At 42.2% G+C, this 17255-nt stretch overlaps 1 protein-coding gene across 9 annotated transcripts in view; it reads right to left on the bottom strand.

Moving 5' to 3' along the window:
* VPS13B (vacuolar protein sorting 13 homolog B) overlaps positions 1-17255 on the bottom strand; it is a 921736-nt gene that overhangs the window by 61144 nt on the left and 843337 nt on the right. For all 9 annotated transcript variants that reach the window (XM_038388370.2, XM_038388367.2, XM_038388371.2 and 6 more), the window contains exon 44: positions 1563-1718. In XM_038388370.2, the coding sequence (XP_038244298.1) occupies positions 1563-1718 (156 nt within the window). The remainder of the gene's footprint in view (positions 1-1562; positions 1719-17255) is intronic.

Genomic DNA, 17255 nt, shown 5'->3' on the forward strand with positions numbered 1-17255 from the left:
TACAATAAAAAACAAAGCTTCAGCCAGCTCTGAGGCCCTCCACACTATGTGTTATTAAACATGTCTACCTAAAAATTAGCCAAACAGGTTGAGAGTTACTACTCTCCAAATCAGATGAATCACTATTAAGCAACACAAGGTGCTCTCCTATGTCTATGGACTGAATGTGTTATGTCTACCATATGCCCTGGCTTCTGACAATTGAGGCAGAACTATTACAATATTATTACAGATATATTAACATGTTATAGGAAAACATCTGCACAGGAGCCCATTGTGTGGCTATGCCAGAAGGAGAACAGGAGTAAGTGGATGTGGTTTAATTAGGCTGCAACTTTATTCCTAAATGTTCGGGAGTACCCAGCAGATAAAATTGTAGAGTGCAGGTAATTCCATAATCATTTATATATTCCTGGGTGGGGGTAATGGGCTGCTGTCAGCCTTCCCCCTTTACTCATCCTGGTCCCTAGCCAGCCTGTTGCTGGGACCTAGCTGCCTCCCCCCTTGAATGAGGGTTAAGGGGGCCATAAAGGAGAAGGGGTTGTTTCCCTGCTGTACAAGTCATAGGAGCCCTGAATCCTTCCTCTTTCCGTTCCTTTAAAGAACACCTTCTCTGTATCCTTTACCAATCCATTTTATCTGATCACCATATCGCTCCCCCATAGAGTACCTGCATTGGACATCCATGCTATGCTTACCTAAAGAGTTGTGTCATCATACCTTAACCCCCATTTTATTTTTTGCCCCAATTAATATTTAGGTGAGGAAGGCAAAGAAAACCAAACCCACCTCATCTTAGCCAATTTGGTGGTGAGGGAAAAAATCTGTTCCTAGCCCGCTGAGAAAGGAGTGACTAGTGTAATGCCTACAGTAGATCATGACTAAATCTGATATTTTAACTACTTTTTTGGGTGAGAGGGTAGGTGCTGCTCTGCCTGGTCCAGAATGTAAATAGTTCCCAGTGTCTTTCAGTCACCAGGGTGGGGGAAGAGGGGAAAATGGGTCAGTATCCCCAGGATGACCTGGTATGAAGCTGCCATAGAAGTAACTCTTTGGCTCTCTGGCCCTTAAAGGGACAACAGACCTTTTGAAATTTTAATTTGGTCATTTCTTTTCCCCCTCTTTTTCAATAACCTAAGGGCCTGAGGCAAACTACTGAATAAAAACATAAATAATGGCTTTTTAACAAACAAACACATGCCTACTTTTCAAGAGTACAAAAATGTGCCAGGAAAAATGTGTATAACTAAGCAATGTTAGAAATTATAACCCAGGCAAAAGGGTGTTTTACAAAATGCGTAAAAAATGTGCTGAGGACTAAGATTGTGTGTGCCAAGATTCATACCAGAGAGAATTCTTACAGCAGAGTGGTATTAACTCCTGAAAGAGTCTCTCTACTGTAAGTCCTGTTAGTCTCATGAAATATTATGGCATTAGTGAGCACCACTCCAATTACAGGGAAATATTATAATTTAAAAATGGATGATTATTTATGTAAAAAGCATAATCTAATTTACTCAGATTAAAAATTATTCCCCTATACTGTACATAAGGGCACTTACTTGTTTTTGCACTCCACTGTGCTGTTGAATCTTGATGATAAGTGATGCTGTCCTGCCTTTGTACTGAATGGTTCTGATAAAGGTCCCTGTATTGTCCACACTGAATGGCTCAGACCAGCGCCAGTTTCCCCAACCTTCAATGCAGATATGTAACAGCTGGAGAGGAAACAATAATTCCTTCAATGCAGAACTGCAAAAAAAGGCTTTCACTAGAATAGGAGTTCCAATGTTGGGAAATGTTTCTATCCATAAAACTTAAAAATGCCAAGCAGACATTTTCATTGAAATCTGTATAACACCCATTTTTCAGAATTGCTGACTGAACAAAGAATAATGTAATACTCTGCATGGTTATATTACAGTATTACCAAAATAAATTTCCATACTGTATACTGCAAATAATTTACGCTCCTGAATGGTAAAGATCTAGCACAACACTTGTTAAGAAGAGGCCCTGCACACTATAGGGCAGGGCAAAAAAAAAGAGAGTTCCTTTACTGCCCTGGAAATCCACTCTCTTTATGGTTAGCAGGTAATTAAGATACAGGCCATTTTAAAAAAATCTTTAAGCTATCATTCATGAATACAAAACCCTTACCCCCACCCAAAAACCCTCCAAACCAATCCATTTGGGGAAGCGGGGTGGCTCACTTGTGCTCATAAGTATATCAAATGTATCAGCATTTAGATATGTTGCTTAAAAATGGGGAACATCTCATTTGAATCAAAGTGGTCACAAGGGGCTTTTGCAGGTATAATTATACCATCATAATTATATAGTTATACCAGTATCAGTCCCCGTGTAGACACTCTTATTCTGGAATAGGAATGCCTTTTTCTGGTTAGCTTAAACCATTTCTAAAGCAACGTAGGGCTTATCTACCTGGTGCATCACTATGCATTATAGGGGTGTAAATTCTAGTGCACACAAGTGTGTTGTGTACTAACTCTCTATGTGGACCTTGCTGAAACATACTCAAAGTTCCCTAGAGCACATTGACATAGTATTATTTGAAGCAGGATTACATGAATGTACACTAAGGAATCTTTAGTGTGCACAAGCAGGATCCACACAGAGAGTTAGTACAAGACATGCTTGTGTACACTAGAATTTATACCTCAGCTGGTGCCCACTAATGTATGCTATAGACAAGCCCTCAGTCTTTCACCTTTCAAAAAGTCTTTAAACACAGTATGTACCTACCTCTCTTCCACGGAGATTCTGTGAGCCAAAGTCCTCAGCTAATGAAAATTGATACAGTTCTTTTCAAGTCAATAAAGTTACATCACTTTACTCCAGCTGAGGAGCTGGCCATTTAGCTTTATATAGATGATTCATGGTTGTGCAAAGTTAAGAATGTGAGTTTACATATACACTATCAAAGCAATAAGGATTTCTTTGCAGAGGGCCAGCACACAGTCTAAGCACCCACTTACGTCCTTAAAATAGTTGTGCAAAGGCTTTATGAAAACTGTCTGTGTAAGGTTGAATTGCATTCTGTATTTGGGCATCTGGAGCCTGAAGTCAATGAGAGTTCTGTTCATTAATTAATTGGAAGCAGGAGCAGGCCCATAGTATAATTACTTGCACCAATGAAAAATAAAAGCTGTAAATATTATGTCCTGCCATGTTTAAAAAACAATTGAAAAAGGGAGATTGTGAAATCCATAGGTCAGGGTTGTTGGCTGAGTGACTGTCCAGATATATTCTTTTGCAGTGTGTTAGGACCGCTTTCTACTTTGACCTTTAGGAAACAGCCACAGTAACCGCCTTCTAATAGTTTACAACTCAGTAGCCTGTTCATAATTTGCGGTGTCCTCAGCACAAGATTACATGCAAAACAAAAACATCCATACAATGGGTGGCTTCTGAATCACTCAAGTAATGACTGCTGCATTCTCATTAAAATTACTTCACCTTAGAAGAAGACTTAATGGCTTTAAAAAAACAGTATTTGAGGCAAAGTGTACTCTATGACATAAAAGCTCCTAGTAGCTTTGATATTTAAATATTAATTACAGAAAAAGAAAAACAATTGTAATGGCTGGAACCATTTCAGTTTCTTACAGCAGCAGCTGGACATATGAAAATTAAAGAAACAAGTAAGCTGTTTATTTTGGAGAGACTAGTAGCTGGAAATGATAACAAAATAATGAAAAAAGGTACTGAAGAGTCAGTCCCAGTTAGAATATACTCAAAATACATGCCAAATACAGATGCCATACATAAAGATGTAATTAATAATTAGCATTTGCTTGTAACCCCAACTTTAAGATGACTCCTGTCTTGTATAAGCAACTTGTTCAATAACTGAACAGCACCAAGAAATATGCTGTCAGTTGTCATTTTGCAGTCATTAGTTCACAGAATGTTGATTTAGTAATTTTCTGTGTATCACAAAGATTTATGTGCATTGGATTCTATGGTTCAGAAAAAAAAGATTAAGAAAAGTGAGGAACAGATTGGTGTATTATCCTTGTAATTACATAGAAACGTTTTCCTCTCAAGCCATATCACTCAAATATTTGTGAATACTACCATGTGTCATGGAATAACCCAGGTATCTTATTTTAATTTTTACCTAATATACCTGTCTTCATGACTTATTAATTCTAGTAGTCTATATTATACTTCTGTCTACTTTTAAAACCATGTTCATGAGGTTCTTTGGAAAGCAACACCTGGAATCATTTTCAAAACACGAAGGCCTCAAGTGCTATGTATGTAAAAAGATGGAAATGGAGACTGATGTAATTTTGGAAAATTAAGTAATCAGGAATAAAGATTATTTTAGCACAAGCTAATATCAGGAAGGATGTTTATTTAGACACTGGATACATGCTCTGTCCTAATCTTATTAAACTGACCTAAAGGTGTATATGCAGAATAATTGCCAGACAACTCCCTTCACCCACCAAGATATAAACAAACGCTAAGCATACTTTGGCAATTCTGTTTAAGAACTAAGTGTTTATAAAAGCAGATAGCTAAGTAGCAGAGAGATATTCTGAGAAAAGAGGTGTTGCTGCTAAAAGAGAAAAGAGGTGTCGGTAGGAACATGATGACCAGAGTTCAAAGATGTTCTGACCAAAGTAATCCTTCTGTAATTCAAAGTTTAGAGCCAATCTAAAATACTTTGCTATATTTATTCAGATGTGTATGAACTTATCATCCTTTTGACTTCTGGGCTCTTTCTCTAGTATCTAATATGTTGATAAATACTATTTCTTGTTTAGACTGACCTGTACTGGGGTATTTGACTATTAATTCTGTAGCCATTACTGGCTGCTGCTTCAAAAACAAATGAAACTGATATTGGGGAGGCAGAGTAAGCTATTTGTGCTAGGTCAGTGGCATAGAGCAGGCTGCATTCGCCCTCCAAATAAGTCCCACAGAAGTGCAAATGAGTGTCGTTGTGGGCATAAAGAAAGCCAAATAACGTAAGGCACAACATGGACATTCTGTTTGAACTGAACTCTTAATTGTGATGGTAAAATTTCTAAAGAGAGAGAGAATGATCACATAAAATACATTAAATAAGATTTGGACAATATCACTTGACAAGAGTAGAAATACCATTATACTATTTTTCGGAATGGTTTCTGCGCTGGTCTTTCTAATGAGAATTAGAAAATGGTCTTAAAATATTGTATATTATTGGCCAAAACAGTCATATGTCAATAGGTTGATCAGCACTACTGCAGAGTTCAGAAATATTTTTTGAGCACAACAGGTTATCTCATCACAACATTAAACAAAACAACGGCTCAAATAAACCCAAGAGCTGAAAAGTCAGAGACTAGAAATTTTAAGGACAGTTTATAACATGTTTTTGCTTTCTGACCTCTTTCTGTGTCTTTCCCCTCCTTTTCCTTATCCACCTCCTGGGTATTTCTGCCCTCCTGATGCTCAGGCTATTGGGACTGTCCTCCTTCCTCTAATGCGTTTCTCAGGGCTTTTCTCCCCCTCTCCTCAGAGTTTTCCTTTGGCCTTTGATCAAGGATAAGGCTCAAAAGGAGTTTCTAACTACCCATATTTATTCAAAAACAAACATAAAAGCAGCAATGAGATTGTTGCAGTTATCTCAGCATTACACTTCTATCCACTTGGGGAAGGTTTTTGCTTCTGCCTTGTTGGTCAAAGCCACTGACATCTTCAGGAGCAAAAGAAGACCACAACAAGTTGGCTTCACTTTTGGCTGTTCAACGATGAAGCTAATTTTCAGAGCATGCCAGCTTATCGAGAATTCACAAGAATTCAAGTGCTTCATTCACATTACATTTGTGGATATCAAGGCCACGTCTGATTCTTGACAGGGAGTCATTTTGTCTGATCTTGAAACTTGGCCTCCCCAACAAGCTCTTTAGAATGTTCTTTCTTTTATATGATGACTCCTCAAGCAACTTTCTTGTAAATGGGAAAATAACTCCCTTCTTTCAAATCAGATTAGGCATTAACTAGTATGTGCTGCTGCCCCAAACTCCTCAGTGTTGTCAGAGACACTAACAAACACATTTTAGGCATTAATTTTGATAAGAACCTTACCAATGTCAATTTTACTGACAACATAGAGCTAGTCATTGAATCAATGGACCAGCTGGTTGTGGCTTTTAAAGCCCTGCACAGCTCAACTGCAGAAGTTGGCCTGAAAATTAATTAGGGTAAAAGCACAATTCTTCTTGTTGTCAATTTCAAACATGCTGCAGGCTCTGGCATCTTAGTGGGTGACCACCCAATCAAGCTTGTCAGTTATTTCACCTACCTCAGTTCTTTTGTCAAGAAAGGACCTGAAGCTCACCTGACAAAAATATCATCAGTAATAGGGTGCCTCATCAAGAAAATGTTAAATAGATAAATAGAGACATGAAGCTAAGGATACATAATGCTTCAGTGGTCAATATCTGACCTCTGGAATTGAAACATGGCCTCTTACTCTCAAGATTGAAAAGAAATTGAACACCATTCAGATGAAGTATCTCTGAGTAATCAAAAACATCAAATGATATAAATTCAAGTCAAATGAAGAGATCAGTTTCCTAACTGAACAGATCCCACCCTCTCAAATGGTCACCCTCAAATGGTATGGTCATCTGCTCTGAACACCTACCAATTTCCCTCAAGAATCATCTTTGGCTTTGACCCAATGACAGCAGGATGGAAAAGACCACATGGAAGACACAAAACAAGATGGTTTCATGGCATCAATGGACACCTGCCCCTCAGAAACATCCTATAATGTAACATGCCAGATTTGGCTGAAGACAGAAAATCAAGGAGGCACATAATGTGTCCAGTGGCCTCTATGCAGTCCAAGCAACAATGTGAGAACTACTCCTATTTACTGCCCCTTTGTCTTCTCTGGACTTTCCATCTTTACCACTTTTCTTCTCAGAGGTTTCTTACAATCCACCTTCCCCCGTTTTCCCTCCACCCGCCTCTTCTGTCTCAATTGCTAAGGGTTTTCAGCCAGTAATGAGGGAGATGAGTGAGATTTAGATAAATAAAGCAGTCACATGACAAGGTGTAGAGACCAAGGAAAGGGATGAAAAACATGGCTAAGGAAGAGATATTGCCGAAGCAGCTTTGCCCAGCCAGCATGTTCCAGATTGCAAGTAGGTACAATTTAATGCTTGTAAGATAGAGATTGTTAGGCCTGGTCTACCCGTGGGGGGACAAGGGGGAAGCGATCTAAGATACGCAACTTCAGCTACGAGAATAGCATAGCTCAAGTCAACATATCTTAAATCGACTTAGAATCACTTACTTCGCATCCTCGTGGCGTGGGATCGACAGCCACCGCTCCCCTGTTGACTCCGCCTCTGCCTCTTGCCGTGGTGGAGTTCCAGAGTCGACGGCAGAGCGATCGGGGATCAATTTATCGGGTCTACACTAGACGCGATAAATTGATCCCAGATAGATCGAACACTACCCGCCGATCCGGCGGGTAGTGTAGACGTGGCCTATGTCTCACAAACCAGATTTTTCCATAACTTGTAGATGTGGTCAAGTTTATTCTGTTTCAGTTTATTTAAATTATTTCCCTATTTTCTAGCTTAAGTAACTAAACTTGCTTTTGAAAGATAATTTGACTTATGAGCCATTAGTTGGGATACTTATTATGAGTCAATCCCAAAGAGTAGTAAATGAATTTTTGACCTCTTGTGAGCTGCAGAAGGGAGGTAACGACTTGGTCAGTGGCCTGGGAAAAGATGTAAATTCCAAGAGGTGTTGCTGATAAAATAAAAGCTGTGGTCCCACAGAAACAGGTGAAAAGTGTAAAGACCAAGAGGAGAACTGGGTTATAGGGACCTGAAGTAAAAGTAACATTTCCATTGAAGAACTAAAGCTGACGAAAAGTAAAATGCAAAGAGTGAATCAAATGCTGCAGCAACAGTCAAATTTCTAACTTAAGAACATAAGAACTACCATACTGATACCGATGAATGGTCCATCTAGCCCAGTATTCTATCTTCTGATAGAGACCAGTGCCAGGTGCTTCAGAGGAAATGAACAGAACAGATAATCATCAAGTGATCCATCCTGTCGCCCATTCCCAGCTTCTGGCAAACAGAGGCTAGGGACACTTCAGAGAATGGTTTTGCATCCCTGCCCATCCTGGCTAATAGTCATTGATGGATCTATCCTCCATGAACTTATCTAGTTTTTTTTTTGAACCATGGTAATAAATTTGGCCTTCACAACATCCTCTGGCAAAGAATTCCACAGGTTGGCTATGTATGGTGTGAACAAATACTTCCTTTTGTTTCTTTCAAACCTGCTGCCTATTAATTTCATTTGGTGACCCCCTAGTTCTTGTGTTATGAGAAGGCGTAAATGACACTTCCTTATTTAATTTCTTCACATCAGTCACTATTTTATAGACCTCTATCATATCCCCCCTTAGCCGTCTCTTTTCCAAGTTGAAAAGTCCCAATCTTATTAATCTCTCCTCATATGGAAGCAGGTCCATACCTCTAATAATTTTTGTTGCCCTTTTCTGTATATTTTTCAATTCCAATATATCTTTTTTGAGATGGGGCAACCAGATCTGCATGCACTATTCAAAATGGGGGTGTACCATGGATTTATAGAGAGGGAATATGATATTTTCTGTTTTATCTATCCCTTTCTTAGTGGTTCGTAACATTCCGTCAAGATTTTTGACTGCCACTGCACATTGAGTAGATATTTTAAAGGAACTATCTACAATGACTTAAAGATCTCTTTCTTGAGTGGTATCACCTAATTTAGAGCCCATCATTTTGTATGTATAGTTAGGATTATTTTTTCCAATGTGCATTACATCGGAAATGCAGATTGACTGTTTTTTTCTTTCTTTATGGATCCCACAATACAGCAATAGTTTCTTGTTAGCATCACTGGTGGTGCAAATTACCCAGATAGAGGTGAGGAGAATGGGACCCTGGACCCATCACTTTAAAGCTGGCCATTGGAGTACAGGCTGAACTTCCCTCAGGGTTGGCTCAGCGGGCACACTCCTCCTGTACACTAAAGAGCTCCAGGAAGCATTGTTTGGCTCCATACAGAATCATAGAATATCAGGTTTGGAAGGGACCTCAGGAGGTCATCTAGTCCAACCCCCTGCTCAAGGTAGGACCAATCCCCAACTAAATCCTCCCAACAGAAAGCTTGTAAAGTAGGCTTGGGCCTAACAGGCTCAATCTAGCCCCACATTTCTAGATTAGAAGAGTATTAAGAACAAGAAACATTAACAAAATTATGATGATCCATATGTTTCTTGGGTAATAAAAATCCTTATATGTCCAAGATATTATCTGGAAAGTAAATTAATTATAATCTAGTTAAATCATTAATTTGGAATGTGGAATCCCAAGTGGAATTGACAATACACTTTACGCTACTTAAATAGTGTAAAAATAAAATAAAGCTTTATTTTGCCTGCTGTTGTTCTATAAATGACCTGGGGAGGATTAAGTTAAGTACCACAGGGCTGTTCAGAGAATCTGTAACATCCCTAAGCAATTAAACAGGAAAATTTACAGATAGTGACTGATGTTTGAAGTCACAGTTTCTATATGTTTGAACCCACAGAGTACTGTATATCCTCTTACACTTTATGGAACATAACCTAGTACCTGAAAGAATGGCAACTTGGAAATAACTAATGATGAATTATTATTTTGCTGGAGAAGAGGCATAAGTTACATTTTGGCTTCATTTTTTTTTCTTTAGGGAAAGAGGAGGAGGTTCTTAATAGAAGTCTTTCCAAATCTACAAATACCTTTTTAAAAAAGTCATTTATAAAGTTACAGCAGAAGGTCTGTTTTGTGAACACACTATCTAAAGAAGAAAGAAGAAAAGAAACTTTACATTTATTCCAGAATTAAACTGAAAGTGTTACTAAAATTTGTGTAGATAGGTACAATACTTTATATGGTATATTCACTAAAGCATCATGCAAACCATGTGAATGCCAAACCAAAATTATATAATAATAGTCATTTAAATTATATATAGCTTATTGAGGAATATTAAACTATTTTAATGAAAAATATACACATATTACCAATAATCAAAGGCCTGACTGTTCTCTCCTTGAAGTCAATGCAAAATATGCACATATTTCAGTGATCGTGTGATCAAGTCCTTAAATGCAGACTGCATCAATGCAACCTTATGGTTGATATTATAAATGCATAACAGAAAAGAAATTCAAAGTTGTAGTTCTTATTTATCAACATTTGAAAGTATTCTAGAACTACATAAACTGCTAACCTGCCTAGCAATTCAGTTTCAAGACATTATGTTGCCATACAGATCCACAGAATATGAGATCCATCCCTACCTATCCATGCCCAGTGCTAAACACAGGTTCATATCATAGTGCTTGTTTGCTTGGTTTACTGTAAGCTCCTTGTTTTTCATAGGTCTTAAGGGCAGAAGGAACATTATGACCATTTAGTCTGACTGGTTGCATAACATAGACCATAGAACTTCAATCCTGTGATTCCTGCTTCAGTCCCATAACTTCTGGACTACTAGACCATGTAATCTTTGAGAACAACATTCAATGTTGATTTAAAGACATCAAAATGAGGACCAACCCATCACTTCTCAAGGTAAGCTGCTCCAACATTTAGTCACACTCACTATTACAAAAATGTGCCTTGTTTCCAGTTTAGAATTTATCTAGCTTCAAGTTTTAGCCACTGGACCTTGGTATGCCTTTGTTTGCTAACTTGCAGAACTCCTACTATCAGAAATCTCCCCATGTAGGTACTTACAGATTCTTTATCCATCCTGATTCTCAGCTCATCCTTTCTTCAACATGTGCAACATGTTGCAGCTAAAAACAAAACAAAAAAAACCCTTCCTTTCCTACAGCTTTTACCATGTCATGTGGATAGCTTTGAGAAGGTCTCAGATGAAGTGAAAGCTGTTAAGAAAGTTAAACAGTCTTATAACCAAGTGGCTGTGTTTGGCCAGCTTGTTGAGGAGACAAGTTGTTGAGAAAGGAATGTCTCCATGCTAGTTCTGTAAGTGAACAATATGTGGCCCAGGTCAAGATGGGGGCTATTAACCAAGAGAGCCCGAATTGCAGCCCTCCAGACTGGAGTGCTGGGAGAAGACTAGACCCCCAGGGGTTTTGGGGTGACAAAAGGGCACGGGTTGCATAAACCTTTCATATGTGGCATGCGAGTGCTATCGACCACCCCCAACCTAAGGGAGGGCGTGAAACTGGAAGGCCCTGGTATAACTCCCACCAAGGAACGGGAGAGATGCTGGGGCATCCATGGGAACATTGGTGGCTTTGAACTTCCCCAGGTCACCAGCTAAAGTGACCCCGCTCAGTTCGGTCTCGAAGTGGGGAGAGATGTGACGAAGTTGGACTGTTCTTAATGTTTCCTCTGAATAGTGTGGGGGTGCCTCAGTTTCCCCATGCAGTTCTTAAGTATCAAGGTGGTGGGATAAAGGGGTATGAACATTGCAGAGCCCTAGAGGGCAGGTGTGTGCAGGCATCTGGACACAGAGAATGGCCAACACCCTGTTTCCTGGCAACTGATGGCCTGGCCCTTCCCCCCACAAGGTGAGAGCTAAAGGGTTGGAGAACAAAGGAATCAGGTGACCTCCTGGCCCGGGAAAGGGACAAAGCCCAGAGGAGGAGGGGCTGGAGAGAGTTTGTCAGTTTGGGGCTGGCTGGGGACGAGGAGTGAAGTGTGGACGTGGTTGTCTGGCTCACTGCCCCCCAGAATGGACCCAGCTGAGGGGTCCTATTCTCTGCACCTACAAGCTCTGGTTTAGACCATGTTCCTGTCATCTAATAAATCTCTGTTTTACTGGCTGGCTGAGAGTCACGTCTGACTGCGAAGTTGGGGTGCAGGACACTCTGGCTTCCCCAGGACCCCACCTGAGCGGACTTGCTGTGGGAAGTGCACAGAGGGACAGAGGATGCTGAATGCTCTGAGGTCAGACCCAGGAAGGTGGAAGTTGTGTGAGCTGTGTGTCCTGCAGACAGTCTGCTCACAGAAAGGAAACTTCCCCAGAGTCCTGACTGGCTTCGTAGGGAGCAGTTCCAGAGCATCATCCGTGACACCATACACACTGTAACGAGAGTGATCAGGTAAGGTGAGCTATTACCAGCAGGAGAGCGGTGCGGGGGGAACCTTTTGTAGTGATAATCAAGGTGGGCCATTTCCAGCAGTTGACAAGAACATCTGAGGAATGGGGGAGGGGGGAATGAACATGGAGAAATAGTTTTACTTTGTGTAATGACCCATCCACTCCCAATCTTTATTCAAGCCTAATGTAATGGTGTCCAGTTTGCAAATTAATTCCAATTAAGCAGCCTCTTGTTGGAGTCTGTTTTTGAAGTTTTTTTTGTTGAAAAACAAACTTAGAACAACGCTTCCTCAGCTCTCGTCCCCTAATGCCCCTACTCTACTTGCACTACATTGATGACATCTTCATCATCTGGACCCATGGAAAAGAAGCCCTTGAGGAATTCCACCATGATTTCAATAATTTCCGTCCCACCATCAACCTCAGCCTGGTCCAGTCCACACAAGAGATCCACTTCCTGGACACTACGGTGCTAATAAGCGATGGTCATATAAACACCACCCTATACCGGAAACCTACTGACCGCTATGCCTACCTACATGCCTTCAGCTTTCATCCAGACCACACCACACAATCCATTGTCTACAGCCAAGCTCTACGATACAATCGCATTTGCTCCAACCCCTCAGACAGAGACAAACACCTACAAGATCTCTATCGAGAATTCTTACAACTACAGTACCAACCTGCTGAAGTGAAGAAACAGACTGACAGAGCCAGAAGAGTACCCAGAAGTTACCTACTGCAGGACAGGTCCAACAAAGAAAATAACAGAACGCTACTAGCCATCACCTTCAGTCCCCAACTAAACCTCTCCAAAGCATTATCAAGGATCTACAACCTATCCTGAAGGATGACCCATCACTCTCACAGATCTTGGGAGACAGGCCAGTCCTTGCTTACAGACAGCCCACGAAATCTGAAGCAAATACTCACCAGCAACCACACAACAGAACCACTAACCCAGGAAGCTATCCTTGCAACAAAGCCTACTGCCAACTGTATCCACATATGTATTCAGGGGACACCATCATAGGGCCTAATCACATCAGCCACACTATCAGAGGCTCGTTCACCTGCACATCCACCAATGTGATATATGCCATCATGTGCCAGCAATGCCCCTCTGCCACGTACATTGGCCAAACCAGACAGTCTCTACGTAAAAGAATAAATGGACACAAATCAGACATCAAGAATTACATTCAAAACATTCAAAAACCAGTCGGAGAACACTTCAATCTCTTTGGTCACTCGATTACAGACCTAAAAGTGGCAATTCTTCAACAAAAAAACTTCAAAAACAGACTCCAATGAGAGACTGCTGAATTGGAATTAGTTTGCAAACTGGACACCATTACATTAGACTTGAATAGAGACTGGGAGTGGATGGGTCATTACACAAAGTAAAACTATTTCCCCATGTTTATTCCCCCCCTCCAACCCCCCACTGTTCCTCAGATGTTCTTGTCAACTGCTGGAAATGGCCCACCTTGATTATCACTACAAAAGGTCCCCCCTCCCCCCCGCTGGTAATAGCTCACCTTAAGTGATCACTCTTTTGTTATAGTGTGTATGGTAACACCCATTGTTTCATGTTCTCTATGTATTATAAATCTCCTCACTGTATTTTCCACTGAATGCATCCGATGAAGTGAGCTGTAGCTCACAAAAGCTTATGCTCAAATAAATCTTTTGGTCTCTAAGGTGCCACAAGTCCTCCTTTTCTTTTTGCAGATGCAGACTAACACGGCTGCTACTCTGAAACCTGAAATAATACATCAGTAATTACAGCTTCAGATGCAACATAATATTAATCTACATTTTCATTTTTATAGAACTTGCCTCATCCTTCTCTGCCCTATCCTACGTCTGATGTCATCATTTCCTTTGTTTGTCTAACTTAGCCTGAATGTGCAAACCTTTATGCATAACGAGCATTACTAATGAACTGAACAGGACTGCTCACATGCGTAACTACTTATGTAAATTAGTGCTTGTAGAATCAGGGCTTCAGATAGTAAACTCTTTCTGATAGAGATTGTCTCCCCTCCCCCAATCAAATACCATATAAACTTACTGATCTCTCTCAAATTACAATCACCATTAATAATATGGGCAGGGGAGGCATGTGTCAGTCCCAGGACTGCTAAAGCTTAACATTATAGCTTTACAGACAGACATCAAGAGGGACTGAGTGTGCTGTGTTTGGAATTGGCTCCATTTTGAAGTGAGGAAGAAAAGAAAAACAGAGATATACTTAGCTAAACCGAACTCTGGGTTACGAAAGGTGAAGAACATATGGGGCATGTTCTGATCTCTGTCACACTAACAAAACACTGGATTAATTCAACTGAATTCAATGGAGTTTCATTAGATTTGAACCAGTGTAACTAACATTAAAGTCCAGTCCATTGTCTTTAGCAGTATGACAGGTGTGTTAAGTATTAAAAATAAATGGTTAAGCTAAGTTGATAATAAGGAATTGATACTAGGGATAGGCAACCTGGCCCAAACTTCAAATTATGCGAGAAATTTGGAAAAAATCCCTTTCTTCACATTAATTTATCATGGGTCCCCACTGAAGTTTGCTTTTTTAATTTGATTGCACTCAAACAGTCAGTATCCTCTTGCCTTGTGCAGTGCTGAGAAAGAGTATGTTGTAGTCAGTTTGGGGTGGTTACTTGCAAAAGTTTTCAGGGAAGCAATTCAGGGAATCTAATATAACCACATGGGTTTTACACTTGTGAAAGCAGTGAGTTCCTTGGTCAGTCTACTGTCTTGCAAGACAGAATTCCATAACTATGAGCCAGCTGCTGAGAAGAACCTATCCTCCGTGCTTATGATAAATACCATATGCTCCAGTATTCCTAAGAAACACGGCTGTCTTGGAGACAAATGGGGCTTCTGAGATAACTGGGACCTATCCCAGTAATGGGCTTGAAGATCAAGATAAGGACCTTGAAGTAGATCCAGTGTAGTATGTAGAGCCACTGCAGAAATGTATTGGCCCATCCCTTTTCCTGACCCCTAACAGACCTCTTACTTTCACTAAAATCCATATCAGATCTAACAAGGTTTGGCAATCTTTGCTAGGATTTCTGACAGCTTCATAATACACAGCTTTTGTAAATGGAAATGCCTCATCAATCTATTAAATTCTCTGAGGGGGTCAACAAGCATGTGGACAAGTGTAGTACAGTCTATATAGTGTACTTGGACTTTCAGAAAGCCTTAAACTAGGTCCATCATCAAAGGCTCTTAAACAAACTAAGCAGTCATATGATAGGAGGGAAGGTCGTCTCATGGATCAGTAAATGGATAGGAAATAAGGGTAGGAATAAATGGTCAGTTTTCACAATGTTGAGACATAAATAGCAGAGTCCCCCAAAGATCTGTGCTAGAACCTGTGCTGTTCAACATATTCATTCATAAACTATCTAGAAAAAGAGGTGAACAGTAAGGTGGCAAAATTTATAGTCGATACAAAATTACTCAAGACAATTAAGTCCAAAGCTGAGTGACTGTAATTGGGTTCTCAGATGGCCGAGGGGCCAAGCGATTAGCATCCATTCGGCTATAGCAACCACCCACTCCCCCAGGATCTGATCGAGGGCCCTAGGAAGATTATCAGTGTTCAGCCTCCAGGAGGAGCCCTCTGAGCTACCTTTAGGGTGACCAGGTGTCCGGTTTTTGACTGGAAGACCTGGTCAAAAAGGGACCCTGGTGGCTCCGGTCAGCACTGCTGACTGGCCTGTTAAAAGTCCGGTCAGCGGTGCTGCACTGCTAAGGCAGACTAGCCCCTACCTGTCCAGGGTGGCACCATGCTGCACCCTGGAAGTGGCCAGCAGGTCCGGCTCCTAGGTGGGGGGACCACGGGGCTCTGCGTGCTGTTCCCTCCCCGAGCACTGGCCCCACATTCCCATTGGGTGGTTCCCAGGCAGTGGGAGTGGGGGTGTGGGGTATAGTGGTGCAGGCTAGAGCAGCGCATGGAGCCTCCTGGCCCACCCTGCCTAGGAGCCGGACCTGCTGGTTGTTCACTGTTTCTGGGGCACGTGCAGCGCAGTGACAGCATAGGCGTGGAAAGTAGGGGTGCAGGGGGTGCTTCCTGTGCCTATGCCCTGCTCCCGGCCCTCTGCCCCCCAACCCCTCCTCTCCCCTCACCTGGGGGTGGGGTTTGGGTCCTGGCTGCTGGCCCCCGAGCCCTGCACCGGCCCCGGCCCCACACCCACACCCAGGACTCTGCTCCTGGGACCATGGCTGCTGCCCTCATGCCCAGGGCCCTGCACCTAGCCCCATGGCCGGGGCTCGGCTCCTTGCCCCGCACTGGGTGCCAGGACAGGCAGTCTGCCTGCCTTAGCCCCCCCGTTGCGCCGCTGACCGGGAACTGCCCGAGGTAAGTCCGTGCCCCAACCTCGAGCCCCAACCCCCTGCACCAGCCCTCCCCAACCCAGAGCTCCCTCTTGCACCCCCAAAACACTCATCCCCAACCCCACCCCAGAGCCATCACCGCCAGCCCAGAGCCATCACCCTCTCCCACACCCCAATCCCCTGCCTGAACCCGCAGTCCCCTCCCGCACTCCAAATCCCTTGGCCCCACTCCCCAGCCTGAAGCCCCCTCCTAAACCCAAATCTCTCATTATCCAGCCCCACCCCAGAGTCTGCACCCTCAGCAGGAGTCCTCACCCCCTCCCACACCCCAACTCCCTGCCCCAGCCCAGAGCCCGCTCCCACACCCTGAACCCCTCATTTCTGGCCCCACCCAAGTGAAAGTGAGTGAGGGTGGGGGAAAGCGAGCCACTGAGGGAGGAGGAATGTAGTGAGCGGGAGGCTGGGCCTTGGGCAAGGGGCGAGACTAAGGTGTTTGGTTTTGTGCGACAAGAAAGTTGGCAACCCTAGCTACCTTCCCCGTGTCGCTTCCTTCTCTCAGCTTCTGGTCCCAGATAAGGAGAAAGGCAAAAGGAAACCAACCTGCCACCTCAGCTGAACTTATCCAGCTCCCTTTGGCAGGAGCCTTCAGGGTACATCTGCCATCCTCCCCACGCACCCCCTTCTGCACTGGGTTACTTTCTTTTCCACCCTGTCTCCAG

The sequence above is a fragment of the Dermochelys coriacea genome, chromosome 2 (assembly GCF_009764565.3).
Source record: "Dermochelys coriacea isolate rDerCor1 chromosome 2, rDerCor1.pri.v4, whole genome shotgun sequence".
NCBI lineage: Eukaryota > Metazoa > Chordata > Testudines > Dermochelyidae > Dermochelys > Dermochelys coriacea.